The following is a 23,374-nucleotide window of genomic DNA, read 5'->3' on the forward strand; positions in this document are numbered from 1 at the left end:
CATACCTTACATATCTTTATTGTTATTCATGGATTGGATACATTTCCAGTGGTTTTCCTGAAGAGTTGTTAGATCCCTTGATATTTGTTAAAATCAAGAAATGAGGACATTCCTGAAGTGATCAATCTGCATGTGTTGGTGCTCCAACTTTAACACAATCTAGTCATAAGGTAAATAAATACATGTGAATAAGTCAGAAAAAGTAACTTGCAAGAAATGACCTAAATCAGGTAAACACAATTAAAATTTATTTAACTTTGGTCAAAAATAATCAAACAAGTGTATACACTTCCACAATGTTAGCATCATCATTATTTAACAAGGAACAAGGTCAATGAGAATACTTAATTCGACCCAAGAGTTCCCAAATTTAAGGAGCGTCACAACCAACTTTACAACAACTTTGTACTTTTCAACCGTTAAGTTATTTTTCATTTTATTTTCTGTATGTGATCCAACACCAGTGTTAAGTGCTGCATGTTGAAACCAAAGCAGCACTTGAATGTTTTTTTTTCTTCTTTCTTTTAAATTGGTGTCGTATAATGCCGATTTGACTTCATTAGTTTAGAAGGAATCAAGCGGTTTAGAGGGAGGCACTCCGCACTGAGTTACTGGGCGTGTTTCAATCACGGTAACCCAGGTTACCGCAGACCACTGGATCTCGCCTGTAGGTGTCCATATACAGAGCCACGTTTAGCAGCAAATACGAGGACAAGCACAGAGAAAGAAACTTAATGCTAGGGATTAAGCAAGGACAGGACGGGGGTGTGGTAGGGGTGTAAGAGTATATGACAAGACCATATATTTGTTAGGGTTACAAGTGTATGTTATGAATGTCCCCTTCCCCAATAACGGAGAAGTTTAAGGCTGCAATATCCCTTAAAAAAATACAAGTACTCTATGATCATCCTGGACTTAAAAAAAAAAAAAAAAAAAATGAAATCAGCGGGATCTAAGAGCGTTGACAGACAATACTAACACTTAAATCAGAGCTAATCTCGTTCCCACAGTGCAACTGCAGCTTCAAGTAGTACATTACTGAGAATCGAGAATCTCTCCCTAGGAAAGAAAAAGAAAGGGAAAAAAGAAATCACATGCCTGAAGCAGCCTAGAGGTGTCAGCAGGGTGACGTTTCACATTTTCCACCGTCTCTCCCGTCTACAATGTACACAACATGCAAAACAAACAGAACAAAACATAAAACCATACACACCAGTTCAGAATGTAAAAACGCGTCTTCATAATTTTTGTTATTTTTATTAAGTGGTTGACACCAAACGGTGTATTCATTTAGATACAGTCAGTGAGTAAATGTTACTATGCATGAGAAATGGAGAAGAGAGTAAAACATAAAACAAAACAAAAAATAAAACAAAAAACAGGAAAAGAAAAACAAACAAAAAAAAAAAAAAAGACAAAAAAGGTTCAACTGTCCACTGACCGAAATGGAGACCTGTTAAGTGCTTCAAAAGTCAAACACCAAGGCCTGAGCGGTGGGCCAGAGGAGGAATGTTAACAGGCATTAACAAGCAAATGTCATTTCAGAGAGGCCCAGGCTTACAGAAGAGAGACTACACATGACTTGGGGGGACGGGGGAGATGGGGGAATTCCAAACTTTTTGTGGGCCGGTAGTTTTTTTTTTTTTTTTTTTTTTTTTTAATTAAAAAAAAGTAGGCTCCAACTCAAATAAATAAGTTTAACTTTGGGGCAGTTTTCGGCCTCTTCTCGAGTGCTCTCCGTCAAATGAGCTTTTACCAGTTTTGGGGCGGACTTCTTCAGATCAATGAGACCAGAGCAGAGTGGGGCTGATGGGAAGATGGGAGAAAGGGCTCTGGATTTTGGGACCCCAGAGGGAAAACAATGGAGAAGAAGAAGAAGAAGAAGAAGGAAAGAAGGTAAGAAAGAAAGAAAGAAGGTGAGAAAGAAAGAAAACAGGCGGTCTTTTTAACTCCCTCGGCTACACATGAAAACAAGTGCATCAAATTCTTCATTAGGAGGACAACAAAGGCCATTGTTTCGTTTACCGATTTAACGACTAGGCTTAACTATGCAAAGTACAAGATTTGTGTCCTCAGGCCAGCGCCGGGGGGGTGGGGATTTGGAAGGTAGGGCGAGATTTTTTCTTTTCTGTTTTAATTTTCTTTCATATTTTTTTTTCTCTCTCTTATTTTAGTTGATTTTGTCCTGGAATATATACAGGTTGTTGGTGGCGGCCACGGCGATGACGTTCTCCTTGGGGTGCCATGCGGTGTGCAGGATCTTCTTGTTGAAGTCCAGGCTGTCCACACTGATCTCGTCCTTCTTCCTCTTGCCGCCGGTACACACCTTCCGGGGCTTCAGAATGGCACGCGGTTTACTGTTCTCCCGGGACGCTTCCAGCGTGATGTCTCGCCGGGTGTTCCTGTCGAACATCCTGAAGAAGTTGTTATAGGAGCCAGTCATGATGGCACTGCAGAGAGAGAGAGAGAGAGAGAGAGAGAGAGAGAGGGGAGCAGGAAGTTGGAGAGGAGAGAGGAAAGGTAATTTAAAAACCCTCCAGCCTGCTTACATGCCCTCATGATGGCTGCTCAGTAGGTAGCAGTGTTTAGTATTCCACACTCGTTAGAGCTGAGGTCAGCTGCCTCTCGCTTCGCCGTGTGTGCCTCACCTGTCAGAACCGTTCCAGCAGCACTCAAACTTGTCAAAGATGCAGTCATTCTCATACAGCGAGCACAGCTTGCTTCGGAGGTATTCGTGAACCTAAGGAGATACAGCAGAGAAGGTGTGGAGGTGTCAAACACGGCCTCAGCCAAAATGGATGACTTGTGTCAGGTGACAGAGCCCGGGGGCGGGGGGGGTGTAAGACGTTACACATGATGGTGCATGACTGGAAAGCTTTAAGAGGGGTTGAGAAGCTTATGCAGAGAGGAATGGTGGAGTACCTGGTACGTCTCCACTGGCCTGTTCTCCATGTTGAGGTCCCACACCTTTACTGAGAGATAGTCCCGGGTCATCATGTAGCGTCCACTGTGACTGAACTTCACATCTGATATTGAGGAGATGATTTCCGAGAAGAAAGACCTGCTGCTTGGGTCCTCTGGCTCCTCAAAAACTGAAAGAACACACAAACAAAGCAAAAAAACAATTATACGCATAAAGTGAAACTGACACTGATGTAAAATGGCATATTTACTCACAAAATAAGACTGCTAATAAGGTTATTGCCATTTGACCGCTGAAACCAGTTATTCCGGCCAACCCACAGTTCTGGCTCCTGGGATACAAACACCCTGGCTTGAACATCAAATTTAAATTGACAAGATAAGCTCTGCTTGCACAATAAAAACCTGCGCTCCCCCGAAACCATTACTGTGCCATAGAATCTATGAATGCAGTCATCTTTTGCATCTCCTGTTGCAACAAACTGTTTATGGGTCAACTTTTCCCAGCACCTAGTAAGCTAGACATTTAGTGGTTTGGTCAACATCTGGTTCAATAACTACTCTGATAAAATGAGCTGGCATAGCATGTCACTGTACTGCATGCCAGGCACGGCAATTGCTAGATTAATAGCTTTAATCCGGGGGATATTCCAAGTACGTGGTTTAGTGACAAACCTGGGTGAATTAGCTCAGAGTGGTAAAACTCCTAAAAGAATAGCCTTATGGCTTCATTCTCCTAGCAAAACAAAGTCATAGGGCACTTCTGGAGGTTTACCACTTACTCTGAGTTAACTTAGCCAGGTTTGTCGCTAAACTACATACTTGGAATACCCCCCAGGAGGCAATTTCAACACGGTCAGTGATGCAGGCTGTGTTTTCTGAACTGTGTCTGAAGGAATGACAGATTTCTATCTCTTTCCCTGGAGCTGATGCAGCGCCAAAAGAGAAAGCTCGAGATTTAATTATGTAAGAGCTGGGTTACGTAACCCCAACTCAGCTTTGCTGACATTAAACAGAAGGAAAGTACTGTAAAAACAAACAAAGAATTTGGAGTGTGGGGTCTGATGTTTTTTCACTCTATTGGCTTTTGTACATTTTGTGACTCTGGGCTTCTTTGAGTCATCAATAGACCAACTGAAATGGGCAGATTTATGTACATGTGGTGTGTGGTTTCTCTGAATGTGTGTGTGTGTGTGTGTGTGTGTGTGTGTCCGCCGGGAGCGGAGAGCCACTTACATTTGCTATGTCTATCGCAGAGGGCGCCCGCTCGCATATCACACAGGCGGATAGTGCCCTTGCTACTACTGTACACAAATACATTGCACTGGTGAGGGTGGCACTCGGCTGCAGTGATGACCTCCGTCAACTCCTCCATGTTGGCAGGCTTTATATCTACAATGTCTGAAGGGCAGACAGTCAAGGAACCAAATACAGAGGGGGAGGGGGAGGGAGTAGCAGCGAGCGAACAGGGCAATATGATTTTGCACAGAAAACAGACAGACTTGTGTGAGAGGACCTGACATGAGTGTGTTAAGTGTGTTGTATTGCCCGGAGTGGAACATTATACCAATGTGATACAGCGCAAGGTCTCTTACGTAAACACTAATGTCAATGAAACCAAAACAAATCAAAATCCAACAGCATGCCTCCACAGTATACTGGTTGTCAAAGGATACTAAAACTTCTATCTGTGATTTCTAAGTGCCATAGGTTTATTCTTAGGTCATCTGCAGAAAGGTACGTTTCATGATCGCTATTTACTGAAATGGAATTGATGTGATATGTGTGTGCGTTTGCAAATATTCTCCGTGGGCTCGCCTCCACCATCAGGTCCATGGGCATCAAGACTGGCACCTGGAAGACAAAGGCACAAAAAAACATCCCCGAGATCCGTTAGATGTATACATCAAAAGGACTCCATGATTAAAACCACACAGTCAGAAGCCTGTGGACGCGCTGGAGAGGAGAGCAGAGGAGAGGAGAGGAGACGCCCACCCGTAGTGATGTGATTCGGAAAGGATCCCGCAGTCTCCCATCTTCATCTTTAAGGTTGTAGCCCTCTGCTCTTTTGTCCCTTTCACTGATTTTCCATAACTTTATGGTTTTGTCTGAAAAGAGAGACGAGCGATTCTGACTTCAAGGGGGATTCACACCACATTATTTCATATGGCATACAAGTAGTCAAATGACAGGAAAGTTCAGCAACATGTCAGTGGACAAGGTGATCAGAAAACAGTAATAAGACAGTGACAGACTCACTTCCGCTGTAGTCCTTTTACACTGAACAGTTAACTATATAACAAATACTGATTTGACAATAGCCAAAAAGCTACATAATAATGACACACAGTAAATGGCAAATTAAGTTATAGAAGTAAAACATAATGGTCAAACTGCAATTCTATACATTTGTGAAGTTTCTGCAAATAGTGTGTGGGGTGGAATCTCCAATGGAAAACTACCCATAACCACCCTTCTCTGCTCTGTACCTGTGATGGGAGGTGCTGTGCAGAGATAGTGACCTGGAGGACTCACCATTTGTGGAAAGCAGAAAGTGAGCAGCATTCTGTTGGGGTAGCCATCGGATTTTGTTGATTTTCTCCTCAATTTCTAAGCTTTTCAAATAGTCAAACTCTGGCTCGTGACTCTGGAAAGTGCTGTACACATTGTATTCTCCTCGGGAGAGTGGTCGGTTTTTACTCTGAGTTGAAGGGGAAAAAAAATACACAATTAGCAATTACCAAATACAATACAAATATATAGCAAATACAGCTTTTAATATACAATCGGTTTTAATCAAGCAATATAAATGTTCAACAATCCTAAAATGATAGGCAGCTTACAACATGTAGTCTTAGTTCGACAGCTGGAGTGCATCAACAACTCTTGCAATCTAAGGCCTATAGCTCACAAAATAAGGTGGCTAACCAAAACTACAAAACAGAATCACCACAGCTTCACAAAAGCTGTGAAAGGAATACCTTGATATTGGCCTAATCATGGCAATACTACCTGGTGCTCTCACTTTGACCAGCATAGATCTACAATCTTGATAACATAACTCTAGATACGGAGTCAAATGGAATGGCATTGTTTAAATGTGGAATACTATGCAGAATTCAGACATGGGTGTACTGACCTCCTGTTCTCGCTGAAATATGACAACTCTTCCCCCTTTGTCTCCTGTGGCTAATAGGTCACCCGTATAGTTGAATTCAACAGTTGAGATAATGTCCGCTGCAAAACAGAAAAGTTAGATGAGCACCATGAATCACAAAAGCATGACCTGCAAATGGAAATTGTGGTCTACACAAATACATATTTTTTTATACAGGGATGCACTTGCATGAATAGAATAGGTCATACAAAGTGGATATTTACTCTATCAACAGTTCTAAGCGCATTCCTAACAACTGTCTGTGTGCACTTCACGCTCACGCCTGTTCCTGCAAGCAGGTGTTCACTGACCTATATTAATGCAGAGGACGTCTTTTTTTTAAGAAACATGGAAACAAGTCACGGTCTAAAAACAGCTCACCTCCAACGGTTTGACAAGACACTTTCATGGGAATCACAAACATTTCAAATATCAAAGCAAAGGTGACTGGAAAAGAACTACTCCCCACAATATTTATACAACTCCATATTCAAACTAACTTCAACACACACTTCCAATGATCCAGACCAACAATGATATCAACATATGACAAATTACGCCCATTTCCAGTTATGCACGAGATGATCAAATCTGGACCTTCACTCTCTCTCTCATACACACACACACAAACAAATCAGCCAAACAACCCTGCTCCAAATCACATCCTCTGAGGACCAGCCCGAGGAGACGCAAACAAGGGTGACTCATCCTCTCTGAAACCGAGTCAATTAGTACGATGGGCATACAAGTGCTCCCCTGCACAGAACCCCACACGAGCTTTGGACACACCGCTCCTTTGTGAGATATATTTAGCACACTTATCACTAATCATCCTCTCATTCAGAAACAAAGAACACAGGAGCGGACAGTGAGGTCAGGCTAGGGCTAAGCAGTATACCAGGATAGGCCTACAAGTTGACGCTTATCTGAATCTTACAATTGTTGTGAACACTGTCAAACAAAACAAAAAAGGACCTTTTCAAACATGGAAATACTTCTTAGAATTTCAAAAGGCACAAAACCTCAACAGCATTTCAACACTTAGCCTACAGCAGGTTCTTTTCATATGACATCTGCAGAACGTGTGTAGTCTGCCCTCAGCATCAACCAATACTTGAACTGTGGAAAGAGAGAGGATATGCTTAACTTATCTGCATTATGGAACAATTCAATATTTTCAGGAGAGTCATATTTTGGTCAAACTGAATAATCAAAACAAACAAACAAAAGCCTATTATGTGAGCCTAGCCTATTATCCACCCTCTCTAACGTAAGGCGAGTTAATAACACCAATCAATCGTGTGTCGCTGATAAGAAGACCACAAGACACAGTAACAACGTCAGTGCAATCAATGTATACAATGTTTCACTCAGGTGAGGCCATTTCACATAGCCCCCACTGACTAGAATATTGTGAGCCAGTAAGGTACTGTGAGTAAACAAATTGTGGCTGATGGTAAATCAAAGTAATACAAAGGTTTGTAACAACCCTAAATATCACACAGGCTATTCTTACAGAACTTGACGTTAAGGTCTCATACCGAGTCCTAGCCTAAAACATAACATTAGTATAAATGCAGGAGGGCCGTCACAACAACAAACTTTTAGAATAAAGACATTTTATTCCTAATACCAACCAAAATCCAGACAACACATAACACTGCCAATACCAATAAAAAAGTCTCGCAATTCACTTTATATAACTATTAAATATACGTTTTATCTACACCTTTTAAATCACAAACACAAGTGAAAACATAGTCCTAAATTTAAAAACTAAAGTGAGTGTCTTTATCAATAGCAATTCCAGTGGTTGTACGTACACGAGCCTAAATGGCAGAAGTACTAAGGTACTGCAGAAAAAGCAACACTAGAGCTCCTGCATGCAAAAGCGCAGAAACTATTTCATTCTTTTTCATTTGAACTAAATCAACACTACCGTACACCTGTATACCAGTCTTCCCTGTTCAGAAGACTTACACACCAGAAATCTTCTATTTAGTACAGAAAAAAGGCTTCTCCTCATCTGGAACTGTTAATCAATGTTAATGATATTGTTGACAACTCCATAAGGCTTCCTAAAATAAATCCCGGTGTCCAAATCCCCTACATATCAATTAGGCGTGGGCAATCTGCTTTTTAACACACAATCATGATCCACAATCTGAACTGCCATCTCTCTAACCAAATTTGAAATGTACAGCTGAGAATATCTAGACTCGAACCAGCCGGTGGAACACAATATTACATAAAGGACACTTTAGTAAAACTTTATTTTAAATATTAAACAACGTTGTAGTCAACAGTCAATAGCTAACAACCATTAAATAATATGATTTTTTTAAAGGAGTACTATTGAAGTAAAATGTAAACTTAATTGTCTTAAATGTTAACACAAAAGTGCAGGACTCAACATACACTTTAAAAAGTGGTCGCCAGAACTGTATTGTGTGTACTACAATAGTGATTAAACCAATTCGCTTTTAAGACAAAAACTGTTTAAACGGCATAGTTCCACTTGCATGAAATGATAGCTAGTTATGTAACTAACGTTACAGTGTCCTCAATTTAATTTACCTAACCTCTATGCAGGACTGCAACACCATTGAAACAAAATCTTATATGTATTATTATATTATTATTGTTATTATAATAATAATAATAGTAGTAGTTTGGGCTTATACATGTGATTATGGCTAAGTAATCAGTCAACAGTGAATATTACAATGTATGTTGAAGTGAAGAAGAACGAAGAATCTGGCTAGTATAGTGTGTAGTACAGAGGGTACAGCCTTCAGTAGTCATTCATAATTCAACAGAGAAGCAGTTCTGGGACACAACCGATGTTGGGCCTGGTGGTTGGAGCCTGTACTCGCTGTACTACTAGATTACCCATGGGGCAGAAGTCTGAACAGTTAGTGGAAAAGGTGTATGGGGACGCGGTGCTTATGCTCTGCTCTCTCTCCGGGAGCGTGTTTGACAGCTGGGTGTGGGCTTAGCTGTTTACCTGCCTACTCACTGTAGTGCTTCCTGCAGTTCAACTATTTTACTGTTCCCTCATTTTATGGCTTGTAAACGTTTGTTATGAACTGAACTACGCTGACCCTACGCAGTTGCACAGTAGTGGTCTCACTGCCTACCAACACAGTTGCACTTGCATGTTCAGCACCACCGCCGCCGCATTTCCGAAGGAGAATGCCCTGTGTTCACTTCCACTACTGCAACAAAAACGACATCAAACTTCAAAAACAACCTCAAAACCTTTTCTTAGTTCCCACTGCTTTGTACAATCTATAGCTGAGCATAAATTGTGATATTTTTATGGATAAAAACACAATGTTTTACGGATAGATGGATCCGTTTTAAGATACATTCAAAATGTGTCATGTAGGCTAGCACGTTGTGTGTTACACTAACCTCTCTCAGTGCCTTTACTGCCCCACTTAATAAGAACTTATTGTGTCTCTGTCCCTATACATTGCCTGCCTCCCTCTGTACACAAACAAAGTTGATGTCCAGCTAGCACTAATGGAAATGGATGTATACATTTGCATTGATTCAGTTAGGATGTTTAGGTGTTAACCGGCTAACTATATTGCGAAAAGCTTGCTTGAGAATCAATCTGTAGGACAGTACTCGATGATGACTAATGTATCTTATTAACTGAAAAATAAAGAACTACTCAGCCCATTTACATTGTAAGTCCAACGCAGTGAATGACACATTTCTTAACTTGCTTAATGAAAAGCGAGTAAACAATCAAAGAAAGGCGAGTAAACGCTGTTTTGCAATAAAAAAAGGTGTGTAAACAGCATTTACCCTCCACTACACCCCTGATGTAGCCTATGTTACAGCCTAAGATGCTAGCTAGAATACACTACAATAAACAAGTGTTATGAAATACACTCACATGCTGTGAGTCCACGTTTGTGTTGAGCATCAAACAGCACTTTTGACAAGTTGGGATCAATACAGTGGATCAAACGGTGTTAGCCTACATATATTAGGTGTAAAATGCAGCGCAATGGATCTTGTGGGATGTTCTGGTGTTCCGACAGAAGGCAACTACGGGTAATTAAATGGTTGTGACTCGTCTCAATTTAGTTGCCGACGCTAACCGGCAAGCGTTACAGTCGAACACAGAGAATCTTTCAGAGTTATCATTTCAAGTTGTTACCAGCAGCCAATAAATAACATAATTACCATAAAATAACATAAGTGTGCATCCGTGTCTTAAATCTCACGCTGCCCACAGCTTTGAACAGCACCATATCCTTAGTTAGGTAGAATGTGAACGCAGTCACCTCTCCATCATTTGCTGCTTTGATCGTATTTTTCTCCACTGCCGTAATGCGTTGATCAATAATGGTTTACGTTTCAGGACCTTGTGAGATACAGATGAGTTGTTGTGTGGTTTTCTGTGGTTTGGGGGGGGGTCCATGCATGATCTTTGTATGAGATCGTGCTGAATGTATAGTTACATCTGATTAGTCTCAAACCACTTAATTCATGTAGACAATTTTAAAACAAACTTAAATTGTATTATGTTACTCTATCATCACTCTTGACTCCTGCAGTATAACATGACCATTAAACCCTTGAATAATATAAATAAAATGCGCAAAGCACCAACATACACAAACATAAGCAAATACAGTCTTGACTACAGTCACACTGAATGAACGTCTAGAGCAGAGAGGCAAGGGAGTCCCCATAATTTATGGAGTCATAGATGTGAATGTCATTTTCCAGAAAACATCTCTGACTGATAATAGTCATGGTTACTGCAGATTTACAGTAAAGTCAGCTACAAGTGTTCCGCTGGAGAAGATGAAAATACAGTGTAGCCTAATGGTGCGGAAAGTAAGAGATTATGTGATGACTGCGCTGTATCGGACACTGCATTTTCAAAAGTTCCTACTCATTAACCACCACTAGCGCCATCGGTCCCATCAGCCCTGCCCTTAGCACTAAAAACAGGCTGACGGAATAACAACCCGTCCTGGACATGGGGGCAGCCCACACCTTATCACCGCTGAAAAACACTGAGCTAATGTACAGTGATGCAGCAAGAAGATGCAGTCCATTTAAGTAACTGCATAAAACAGGCTGTTGTCTGATCTTAGATTAGCGTTCATTGCTTTGTAACGGTACATTCACCCTACAATAGGAAAATAATTAATAAAATAAATTCCATCCACCCCTCCTGAAAAACTATCAATGCAAATCAAATGAGACACACATTAAAAATGTATATATTCTGGCAAATACTACAAAAGAAAGATGTACGATACTAAAGAAAAGATAGATTACCAAAGTGTTTTCAGTGCTAATGCTATCCTACTCCAAAGGCACCAGCAAAAACAAAACCACAACATACTACAGCAGAGCATTACGATACGGATGCAAGCTTACTAAGCGGAATCCTCCTCCTCCCTCTCAAGAAGGATGCAAGATGCACGTACCCATGCTGGCCCTCGGCGGGAGGCCATTATACCTTGCTTAAAGGCTGCGGCTGTCATCTGCTGGTGCTGCAGGCTGCCGGGGCAGATTTAAGAGCCTGGGAGAAGCTATGGCTGGGGCAGCAGCGTCTGCAGCTGCAGGGCAAAACGTCGCGACAACAACAAGCAGCAGCCCTGAGCTGTGGCTTCCCTCATGTTGGAGCGGGAGAAAGACCGAGGGGAGGGAGGGTGTGTGTGTGTGTGTGTGTGTTTGGGGGTTGGGTGCAGCAGGACCAGAGAAAGACACCCACTTCTTTCTTTCTCTCTCCCTCACTGTGTGAGTGTGGCTGTTTCTCCTGTAGTGCCACATTTCACTGGCACTGCCAATGCTATTAATATTGCACTGGCACAGTGTGTGTGTGAGAGAGAGAGCGGGGGGCTACTGCCTGTGTGCTTACTGGTGGGCAGTAACATCTGTTTCACTTCATCACACTCTCATCTGCATCCCAAACTAGCAAGCATCGAATCAATAAGATACCTGTACAAGACACTCAACCAAATCGTTAAATGGCTGCAACAACACAAAAATGATTCAAATTCACAAAATGACTATAAGTACAATGATCCCTTTATACGGCACACTAACTTTGCTTGGCATCTTGGCATCAGCCACGCTAGAGTACATTACTAAGGCAACTATCCAGGCTACACTTAAATCTGTGAGGAATGGCTGAATAGCTTATGGACCCATCATTGTGTGACATGGCCACTTATGTGCATCGCTGCATCAGCCTGTTGAGTTGAAGTAGGTAGAGGGAAATCTGGCCAAACAATGTGAGGAGAAATGGCATGTTGTTTCTTTCTAACTATTCTTGCTCCATACAGAACTTAAACTGGTGCATTCCTTTAAGAGCTGGGTACACTCAGCTTTCAACCTACAGTTATGCAAATTTGAAACAGAAATAAAACATGTGTGCCAAAAGTACTGTGCAGTCATTTGAAGGGTGTAAATTGACATAGCACCAGTTTCAAATGAAAATGGACACACAGATCAGCCAAACATGCCAGACTGTATAAACAACAATGCATAGTCATTGCCCTTTCAAAAAAATGCCATGGTTAGATAAAATTAAAGGAGGACGTCTAAACATACCAGGTCATGCTTACCCACATATTGCATATAACCATGACGTATAAATCACACAACAGTGTCTTTCCGAGGTTACACAAGGCTTGGCCTACACATATACAATCGAAAACCTTGCAATTTAACGGTCCAGGAGGTACTAGTCCTAAAGCCTACATTTTTGGCAAAAACAGTTGTTTATGCCACATTCGGTGAACAATTTGCAGATGTGGAAACATATTGATGGGCAGACATTAGGTCGTGACATTCGTGATTTATCACGTTAGCTCAGACTACATAAGGACAACAGCAGAGCATATTGCATCAATCAAACGATCTGATTAACACTCTTCTCACCGCCACAATGAATGATCTGTTCTAGGATAAGGAGCGAAGATCCACCATGTTAGTGTCAGCATTCGTCAAACGTCAAAGAATAGCCGGTGATAGCTACTAGCTCATGTTCTCCGGCACTAGGTTATGATGGCTGCGCTGCACATCCAGCACCATCGCCACTCCACATCCGCACATATCCGATTCAGGAAGGCAGAACACTCATAGGCCCGCCAACCCATTCTGACTATGTGAATGATAACCACTCCTGCTTCACATAGCTTGCCAGTTATCAATTTTGAAATATTGACGCATCGCATAGACGTCATAAGTTCCTAGTAACTAAGTATCTCAACAACTAATTGAAGGCAATTTACTAACAATGCTGAACTAAAGCAAGACCAGTTGAACAGGTTTCAGCATACCAACTTGTGCAAGTTGGCTAGCTAGCTACCGCTGAGTATCTTGAAAATAGGTGGTTAGCTATGAGCTACCGTTAACTCGCTACCTAGCGAGTCAGCTACGCTTCAGACCGTGGAAGAGATCTGTGCGGTCCCTGTTAGCTAGCGAGTTAGCCAGCTAGCTGTTCCATGATGGTAACAAGCAAGCAGTAGCTAGCTAATAAACACAGACATGTTCATCGGTGCAGCATAAGCACGATCAAAGCTTTTGGTCGATTAATCCCCTAAAGTAATTAAATGCTCCTCTAAAACTTCCGAAACGGAAAATACCTCAAATAAAGCAAATAGCTCTTAATTAATGTTAACTTACCTTCCGCCACATCCTCGTCTATCGCTCCTTTCACTTGAGAGAAACACCACTGGAAATCGTTCCCTCCTCCGACACCTTGAAATCAACACAAGACATAATTTTAAGACTCACTCGGTATAGACTTAAGATTGGCTAAAACACTTAAATTAACTTGCATCCAAGCCAAACAGGTTGGTTAATGGTATTGTGAGCTTGAGGTTTGATCTACGGTGGAGTCACTTTGCTAGCTAGCTAGCTTGTTAGCTGCTAATGAACTTGCAGTGGTAGGCCGCCCTGGTATGTGAGAAGACAGAACTGGGCCCCCGCCTACAAAGTTTGCAACCTTACCTGCCATTGCTTCGTTCTGCAGCAAAACTGGCGTCAATGGGGGTTATTCCGAACCTTAATGTGGTAATTTCGTGAGGATTACAGGGTTACTGATACAGAAGAAAAGTGATTAGTCTTGAGAATCAGAGCAACCAGAATTGCCCGTGATTTTATTTCTTTTCAAGATGGCGCACATCGCCAGTCGACATGATACAGTGACGTCACTTAATAGACACTTTTCTAAAGGCTGCCTCTGCTCATTCTTCATTCCCAGGAAAGAGAACTGAAATCCCGCCTTCTTAGCGGACCCTCGCGTTAGTCATGATTTTATATAAAATGATGAGAAACAGAACGGCGTGTGTAGGCCATAGCATTAGTCTCTGTATTTCATTCCCAACATACTATTAAATGACACAATAATAAACTCGACTCGAGCATTTAGCCAAGATCAAAGATGTTAAACTACACTTCCCGAGAGACATTTCGGCGTTTATAGTCGCATAGGCTAGCGTCAGGGCTGGTCAGGGTGGGACTGCCAGTAAGCTGTGTAGGCTTCCGGGCGCCTCTTTCAAGGCTGGGAATGCATGCAGACGATTTTGCAGGTGTTATGTTGTAAACAGATAACCAAGGACATTCCTTTTCTTTATTCGAATGTCATCTTATACAAGAAAGGAGCCATTTATTCCACCACGTCGAGCTAAAAACCACTCTGTCTAAAGTGTACGTAAGTACTTTATTACAAACGCTAGCTAACTAAAATAAATCCCTGTAATTGGTAAAGTTCGCTATAGCTATCAATACTTACAGCCAGGAGGCTAACAGTGAAGATAAACACATAGTAGCAAGTTTTTCCATACATTTCTAAAAAATACTAGTTTTCACATACATACCAGCGATAAATTGGTGTTTAGTCTTACCAATTTACTGACTAAATTGGCTAGGTCGAAACCTTAGGAGAATCCACTGTGGCCTACTTTTGTGGTGCCTAACCTTATAGACAGCTTGTTTTGTGTAGGGAGGGAAAGTAATCGAGTCGCCCCCTAGTGGTTAGCATTCTTATGAATTCGATTCTACCGAAGAAAACATGCAAATAGACAAAACACAAGCAAATTAAGAAAATGTAATCAATTTGACAACACATGCGGCACATTTAGAAATGTCCTGCAAATTCAGACAACACTACACATTACAAAAACGCGCTGCACATTCTGACAACAGAAAAGAAGTGATTCCCAGAGACACGTAAGAGCGATAAATACATCTGGAAATGCTTGTGGTTGTTTGCCAACCAACATTAGATAGAAGAAAAACAAAAGTGCGCTTGGCTTGTAGTTTTGTCAGAATTTGCAGCTTGTTTTCTAAATCATGCGCAAATTGATAAAGAGACTTTCCTAATGTGCTTGTTTTTTGTCTATTTGCATGTGTTTTCTTAAGTTGTAGTGTGTTGAGCTCCCAGGGCCACTGTAGGATTCTCCATAGAGACGTTTTTAGAAAAAAATAGATCTCTGTCCACGTCTGAAAGTTAGTGGAGCGACTTCCATGACAAGTTTTGAGATCAACTTTATTGATTCTGGTGATCATAGCCACAATTTGAATTGTTTAGATATTTTTTGGAACGAGGTGAGGAACTACAGTGAATATGTTGTGTTACCTGTTTGCGTGCCTCACCCTGGCCTCACCGAGCTGGTCAAAATTGCCATTTTCAATTTTAAAGCAGAATTATGTAATAATTTACCTTAAAATAACCGTTTTCAAAATCATTTTGGTAGTACACTGACTTGGTATACGGAGAATGGCGTCTTTGCCACTGCCACAGCACGCCATGTATTGCACTATGCAACTTTGGTGGACAAGGCGCAACACCTCTCACAAGAACTACGTAATGCTTTATGGCACCACCTCACACAACAATTAAACCCTTCTGTTAGCTTTAAGAAGACGCTAGCGCAGTATTCTCTGTATGTACATCATGGCAGAGGCAAGGAAGAAACCGAGGAAGATGTCAAAAGAAGATATACAGACAGAGAGAGTAACCGAGCAAGAGGCCTGGGGTGGCGTGGAGCTTCAGAATAACGGCAAGCAGGATATTATTTCAAAGCTTTACTGAGAACTGTCAGCAGTATAAAAGTACATGTCTAGTAGCATAGAGGTCACCTTTTCTTCTGCCCCCTGCATGTAAATTAGCTACCATTCATTACGAAACAGTGCCTCCTAGTGGTAGCACAATAGAACAGTATTACAGAACACAACATCTCCTCTCTCTGTAAAAGAATACTCTTGCTTACGTCAGCACTAAAATAAAAGAGGTAAATATGATCCAGCATAGGATGACAATTCTAAAAATGGTAACGGATCATTCCTACCAATAATCAAGCGCACAAAGCCTAGTTTAGTGTTAACTACATTGGCATGTCCAGAAAATGCATTAACCTGTAACATAAAATAAAGCAAACCTAGAATAGCAATAATATAATTGGGAAAATGGAATTAGATCTCTTCAAGAACATACAGTTACATTAACCAGGTGGAGTAAAAGGAAAGGCTTTATTGTAAGTAAATCAGGTCAATAAACAACATAGTCCTGATGCCACTTAGTTGTGACTCTGGTGCGTGAATGGTCTGGAGGAGTGTGTGTAGAGGCCTGTGAGTGTGGTAGAGTGTTGCTGTTTGCATGTCTATCAGTTCCAAATTGAAGGTGGGCCAGGCGAGTAGCATTCCACTTTTTCCTGTCACTTAGTAGGAAGGTGTTTGGACTAGGGCTGTGCAATTAATCGAATTTTGATCGCGATTTCAATTTTTGGGTCAAACAATCTCCAAACTCATATAATCGAATTGAAACGATTTATTTGCGCAATTCAGTCCTTCCCCAAAAGCATTCAACGCGGCGAGAGGGAGTTAAATATTTAACTGGCATGTGGCATCAGGAAGTATATGCCACTGGCAGGAGGCGGGACATGCCAGTGAGCCGCCAATCAGCAGCATCGACCATTGACAGCCAATTGCACAGACGTTCATGCACATACGACAGCACAGGCTCTAGCCAATCAGATCACGTTTATGGTCACGGCTCAAGAGCGCGAAGCAAAAAAAAAAAAAAAGATGGCGGACCAAACTCCGTAGATAGTCGTATTTGTACCTAAAAGTTGTTTGTTTTACTTTTTTTTGCTTATATTTTTATAAAGTTACTGAGAAATAGACACTTTACAATGTAAAAACCCCATTATTGTAACTCAAAAATATGTCTGAGTGGATTTGCGAGGTGTCTGAGCTACCTATCATTCACTTTGAATGGGGACCCGTCAACCTTGACGGATCAACGCATTCCAACGCATACAGTGTACACAACAAATACAATTTTTAAGGGGAAATTTCAAAGTTCTCAGTAAATAAATACATCATGTTTTCAAACTCAAAATTAATCGTTTGAATAATCGTGATTTCAATATTGACCAAAATAATCGTGATTATGATTTTTTCCATAATCGAGCAGCCCTAATTTGGACCCACTCGCTTTTCCACTTGTACAGGTGAAGATAATCTGGGGTGAGCTTTGGGTGTTGCACGGGGAATCCTTATCCTCACTCTCTCTCCCTCCTGTAATGGAGGCTCACGTGCGCCACGCCTTAAATCAGTGTAGAGTTTCATCTTGTCCTGATTCCTTTGAACTGTATTTCGCACTGCAGTAGATGAAGGCATCACCGAATCAGACAGAGGGAAAATGTCCAGCCTAGTGCGCATTTTACGACCATAGAGCAGTTCATGAGGGTGACGTGGAGGTGGTAGCGTGCGGTGTTGCACGGTACACCTGAAGCCAGGTTAGCACAGCCTCTTTCCATGGCTGTGTCTGCAGGATCGCTGTTTGTAGGCAGCTTATCAGGGAGCGATGGAATCTTCCACAGCGCCATTGACGAATGCCCTGGGTCTCCATGAACTTTGCAAACTCAGCTGACGTAAACTGAGGCCAATTGTCCGTAACAATGTTCTCTGGATTGCCATGGCGGCTGAATGTGGACATCAGGAACTTTACGAAATCTGCTGTTGTGGCGCTATGAGAGAAGGCAAGCTCAGGCCACTTGGAATAGTAGTCCACTAGTGTTATAGCATAGCGGCAGGAAGGGGAAGCTGTTTCAAATGGCCCGAGAATATCGAGGCCAAGTTTCAGTCAAGGACCCTTGGGGAGCTGGACAGGTTGCAGAGGAGCAGGGTGAGTAAATGCAGTTTTATAATTTGACTGGCAGGCAACGCAGCAGGCTATGCAGGTCTGGACCTCCAAATCCATTCTTGGCCACCAGTATAGGTCTCGCAAGCGTTGTTTTGTGCGCACAACTCCTTGGTGACTCTCGTGGGCCAAGGCTATCAAGGTCTGGCGTACAGAGGTTGGAACTAGGAGTCTTGAACCTCTGAAAATTAAATTGTCTTTAACTGAGAGCTCTTCTCTCACCTTGTAGTAGGGAGTCATGTCCTGGTTTACTGCTCTGATGGAGGGTGGCCAGCCACGATTAATCTGTTCCCGCAGAGTAGTCATTTCAGGGCATGTAGAGCAGGTAGCTTCAAAGTCAGCCACTGGAAGAGCCACTAATTCAATTCATCAGCAGAGGGGTCCGCAGGCAGAGGCATGGGAAGACGAGAGAGGCAATCTGCTGTATCATTTTGAGACCCTGGACAGTACACGATGTCGTAGTCAAAGTAGAGTAGGCATGCAGACCAGCGAGCCACGCGCATCCCAGCTCTGCCTATCCCCTTGGTCGTAAGCAGAGTGGTGAGGGCCTGGTGGTCCGTGCGCAGAGTAAAACGATGGCCCCATAAATATGTCCGCCATTTTTCTGTAGCCCACACACATGCCAACGCTTCCTTTTCCACTATTGAGTATTTCCGCACTGTTACATTCAGGGTGCGGGAAGCGAACGCCACTGGTTTCTCTGTGCCATCAGGCTGTATTCGGGGAAACACAGCACCCAATCCGTAGTCACTCGCATCTGTAGAGATCACTGAGCGGAGTGTGGGGTCATAAAGGGCAAGCGCTGGACTAGCTATCAGGAGCTGTTTAACTTCATCAAAACTGCTTTGAGCAGCTTCAGTCCATTTCTTTGGCACACACACGCATAGGGGCAACAACTGTAGCAAAGTTTGGTAGAAATTTAGAGAAGCAAGACACAAGGCCCAAGAAAGACCTCAAGGTAGCTGCATCAGATGGGGGCGGGGCATTTAGAACTGCATCAATGTGTTCTTGGTCAGGCAGGATCCCCTCAGCAGTGATTACATGACCAAGGAAGTGCAGTGAAGTCTGCTTGAAATGACACTTATTGTCGTTCAGCACTTAGCCTGCCTCTTTTAGTTTCAGCAGGACAGTTTTGAGGTTACGTTCATGTGCAGTAGGCGTGGCACCATAAATTATCAGATAGTTTTGAACGGCAGGTACACCTTTTTGTTGCCATCATTTTTTGGAAAGCTGAGGATGCGGACACTAAGCCATAGGGCACCCTACGAAATCTAAAGAGCCCCTCGTGTGTAATGAAGGCTGTAATGTCTCTACTGTCTGGATGGAGGGGCAACTGGTAACTGGATGGATGCGCACTCCTGGTTTGAATTCTACCTCACTGGGCGCTTGTTCAACGTGTCTTGGCAAGGTCAGCTGTCTGTACCTCACCCCCTCACCACTGGGGTGCCCCAAGGCTCGGTGATGGGACCACTTCTCTTTGCCATTTACACCACCTCGTTGGGCCCTATCATCCGCTCGCATGGGTTTTCCTATCACTGTTATGCCGATGATACTCAACTGTTTCTGTCTTTCCCTCCTGAGGACACCACGGTCTCTGCGCGGATCTCGGACTGTCTTGCTGATATATCCACATGGATGAAAAATCACCACCTTCAGCTGAACCTGGCCAAAACGGAGCTGATGGTTTTCCCAGCCAAACAGGTCATCCACCATAACATCAATATCAATATTGACTCCTTATCTCTTGTTCCATCCAAAACAGCAAGAAACCTGGGGGTCATTATTGATGACCAACTGACCTTCACGGCCCACATCGCCTCTGTCTCCAGGTCGTGCCGCTTTGCGCTGTACAACATCCGCAAAATCAGGCCGCTCCACTGGCTGCCGGTAGCTGCTCAAGTCACTTATGCTTGCCTACAGAGTGCTTGCTGGTTCTGCTCCCACCTACCTAAATGCTCTTGTAAGGGCAAATGTTACACCCAGGACGCTGCGTTCGTCTAGTGAACGTCGTTTGGCACTGCCGTCTGTGCAAGCACGGCAATCCAAACTATTCTCATTTGTAGTTCCACGTTGGTGGAACGAACTGCCTAGTACTACCAGATAGGGCTGAACGATTAATTGCATTTGCGATTTAATCGCGATATGATAGAACGCGATTTTCTAACCGCAACGTTCGCGATTAAAAAAAACGTGGTCTAAAAAAAATAAAAAATATTTAAATTTTTTTTTTATAATTTTTTTTTTAAGATGGTACATTTTGCACACAGTGTTTAAAAAGTGCATGCCTAGTGTTTATACTTAAAATGACTTTTTTTAAATTACTTAAATGCACAGTGGCAAAGCCACCGATTTGTTGTTCTTGTTTCTGTAATGAGCAGTTAAATAAAAATGTAAAATGTGGGAAAGAATATTTTACACTAATATTGTGTTGGTCATATTTAAATCATTCATTACGTTTTGTTGGGAAAAAAAAGAGGATAAAAAAAAAATCGCATATTAAATCGCAATATTTTGGTAAAAAATCGCAATTAGATTATTTTCCCAAATCGCTCTTGTAAGGGCAAATGCTCTTGTAAGGGCAAATGTTACACCCAGGACGCTGCGTTCGTCTAGTGAACGTCGTTTGGCACTGCCGTCTGTGCAAGCACGGCAATCCAAACTATTCTCATTTGTAGTTCCACGTTGGTGGAACGAACTGCCTAGTACTACCAGATAGGGCTGAACGATTAATTGCATTTGCGATTTAATCGCGATATGATAGAACGCGATTTTCTAACCGCAACGTTCGCGATTAAAAAAAACGTGGTCTAAAAAAAAAAAAAAAAAATTTAATTTTTTTTTTTATTATTTTTTTTTTAAGATGGTACATTTTGCACACAGTGTTTAAAAAGTGCATGCCTAGTGTTTATACTTAAAATGACTTTTTTTTTAATTACTTAAATGCACAGTGGCAAAGCCACCGATTTGTTGTTCTTGTTTCTGTAATGAGCAGTTAAATAAAAATGTAAAATGTGGGAAAGAATATTTTACACTAAATGTATCTAATATTGTGTTGGTCATATTTAAATCATTCATTACATTTTGTTGGGGAAAAAAAGAGGATAAAAAAAAAAATCGCATATTAAATCGCAATCGCAATATTTTGGTAAAAAATCGCAATTAGATTATTTTCCCAAATCGTTCAGCCCTACTACCAGAGCAGGGGCGTCCCTCTCTACCTTCAAGAAGCTTTTGAAGACCCAACTCTTCAGAGAGCACCTCCCTTCCTAACTGGCACCTTGACTAGCGCTTAACTTGCACTTCAGCAGTTACATTCCTGCACTTCTTTTTCCTTTCTAGGTCGTTTTTCTAATTCTTATGTAAAGTAGTATTTATTGTTACACCATGTTTTTTATTGCTCTTAGCTTGACTGTTCTCTCCCTTGTACGTCGCTTTGGACAAAAGCGTCTGCTAAATGACTAAATGTAAATGTAAATGGTAATATGCATTTGCAAGATCAATGGTAGAAAATACCTTAGCACCTCACAGGTTGGCAAGTAGTTTGTCGATGTGGGGCAGCGGATAGCTGTCGATGAGCACCGCCTTGTTCGGTTCCCGGAGATCAGCACACATCCGGATTCCACCATTTTTCTTTGCTGTGACCACAATGGGGGACACCCAGGCAGAGGCATGGATCTTCTCTATGACGCTAGCTTTTGACAGGCGATTCAGCTCGGCAGAGACGCTTTCTCCAACGGCAAAAGGCAAGCGCCGCAGCTTCTAAAGTTTAAAGTTTCACTTTATGCACAAAAGTCTTAGCACACCCAATTCCAGGGGTGTTGGTATCAGTATGTGTTGCAGTGTTTGTGGACATCACCGATGTGGGTGGCACTGGAGCTGAGGTGTGGACAGTATCCCCTCGGATGCACAGGTCGAAGGCAGCGGATAAGTTCATACCTAACAGTGCTGTCCCTCTCTCCAGAATGAAGAAAATGGCTGCAGTAGAGGTGTTGTTCATCTGTACTTTAGCATGCAGACATCCCAGCACAGGAATGTTATCTCGTGTGTAGGTCACCAGCCTGGTAGAAGCTGCAGACAGCGGAGTGTCACTGAAGGATTCTGGTAGATGTAGTGTGGCAATATAGACACGGCAGAACCAGTGTCCACGACCAGTTGCATGGCCTTGCAGGGGTAGTGGTAGTGGAAACGGTGACATTGCACAGCAGTTTCTTTGGGGTATGGGCAGAATTATCCAAGTACAGTATGGTCACATCGGCTAGCTGTAGCTCATACACATTGCTCTATGGTGCTGAACGGCACACCCGCGCAAAATATCCTCTTTTATTGTACGATTTGCATTGCTCTTTAGCTGCGGGACACTGACAAGAATTTGCTAAATGCTTGTCTGAGCCACATCTGAAACAGGATTTGTGCCGTGAGGCGGTTGGCGTAGCGGCAGCAGTATGGGAAGCAGCACGACAAGTAGCTGGACGAAAGTTCTTTTTATATTTCATGTGGGGTTTGGATTGTATAGCCTGCACTGGAGCGCCATTGCCATTATTTTTATTTTGTTAGCCATCTTCCATCTGTATCGCCAGCTTGGTGGCTTTCTCTAGAGTCAAATCAGGTTCTAATAACAGTCTTTCTCTTATTTTGTCATTTAGCAAGAGTTCAAGCAGTTGCTGTCGAATCATCTCGTCAGCATTTTCCTTAAAGTCACATTTAACAGAAAGCGGGCGAAGGGCAGCTATGTACTGAGCTACCGTCTAATGTGGTAGTTGAGATCGCTTTCGGAACGTATGTCGCTCCACTACGACGTTAACTTTAGGAATAAAGTGTTTTTGTAGCGCTGCTACAGCCTGTTCAAAACTTGTACCTGTGTCGGGCAGTGCATAAAAAAATCCTTTGTCCTTTGGCGCCAAGGCAGTAAAGTAAAGTAGCTCTCTTGCGGGTTGTTGGCCAAGCATTCCCAGTTGCATTTATCACTAGCATGTAGTTGTTTAACATACAAAGCCAAGTCTCGAACGGCATGGAGGGCTCTCCCGGACAAGGCAAAAAACACTGCAGGCGCAGGAACGTGTACAGACATCTTGTCAGAATTGCAGAAAAATCCTCGTCGC

At 42.4% G+C, this 23,374-nt stretch overlaps 1 protein-coding gene across 4 annotated transcripts; it reads right to left on the reverse strand.

The window, feature by feature from the left end:
• Nucleotides 1-226: 226 nt before the first annotated feature.
• Nucleotides 227-14,282, reverse strand: ppp2r2d (protein phosphatase 2, regulatory subunit B, delta). 4 transcript variants are annotated; one of them, XM_012831051.3, is made up of 10 exons: nucleotides 14,078-14,282; nucleotides 13,751-13,825; nucleotides 6,062-6,159; nucleotides 5,458-5,623; nucleotides 4,918-5,030; nucleotides 4,599-4,776; nucleotides 4,159-4,323; nucleotides 2,923-3,092; nucleotides 2,649-2,740; nucleotides 227-2,450 (listed from the first exon to the last, which is right to left on the reverse strand). In XM_012831051.3, the coding sequence occupies exons 1-10, from the start codon at nucleotides 14,082-14,084 to the stop codon at nucleotides 2,171-2,173; spliced, it is 1,344 nt and encodes a 447-aa protein (XP_012686505.1). In that variant the 5' UTR covers nucleotides 14,085-14,282; the 3' UTR covers nucleotides 227-2,170. The 4 variants fall into 4 exon arrangements, with proteins under 4 accessions (XP_012686505.1, XP_031416405.1, XP_042559076.1 ...); XM_031560545.2 differs by lacking the exons at nucleotides 13,751-13,825; nucleotides 14,078-14,282 and adding an exon at nucleotides 11,545-11,640; XM_042703142.1 differs by lacking the exons at nucleotides 13,751-13,825; nucleotides 14,078-14,282 and adding an exon at nucleotides 7,130-7,455.
• Nucleotides 14,283-23,374: the final 9,092 nt, after the last annotated feature.

Source organism: Clupea harengus, chromosome 23 (assembly GCF_900700415.2).
Source record: "Clupea harengus chromosome 23, Ch_v2.0.2, whole genome shotgun sequence".
NCBI classification, from domain to species: Eukaryota; Metazoa; Chordata; class Actinopteri; order Clupeiformes; family Clupeidae; genus Clupea; species Clupea harengus.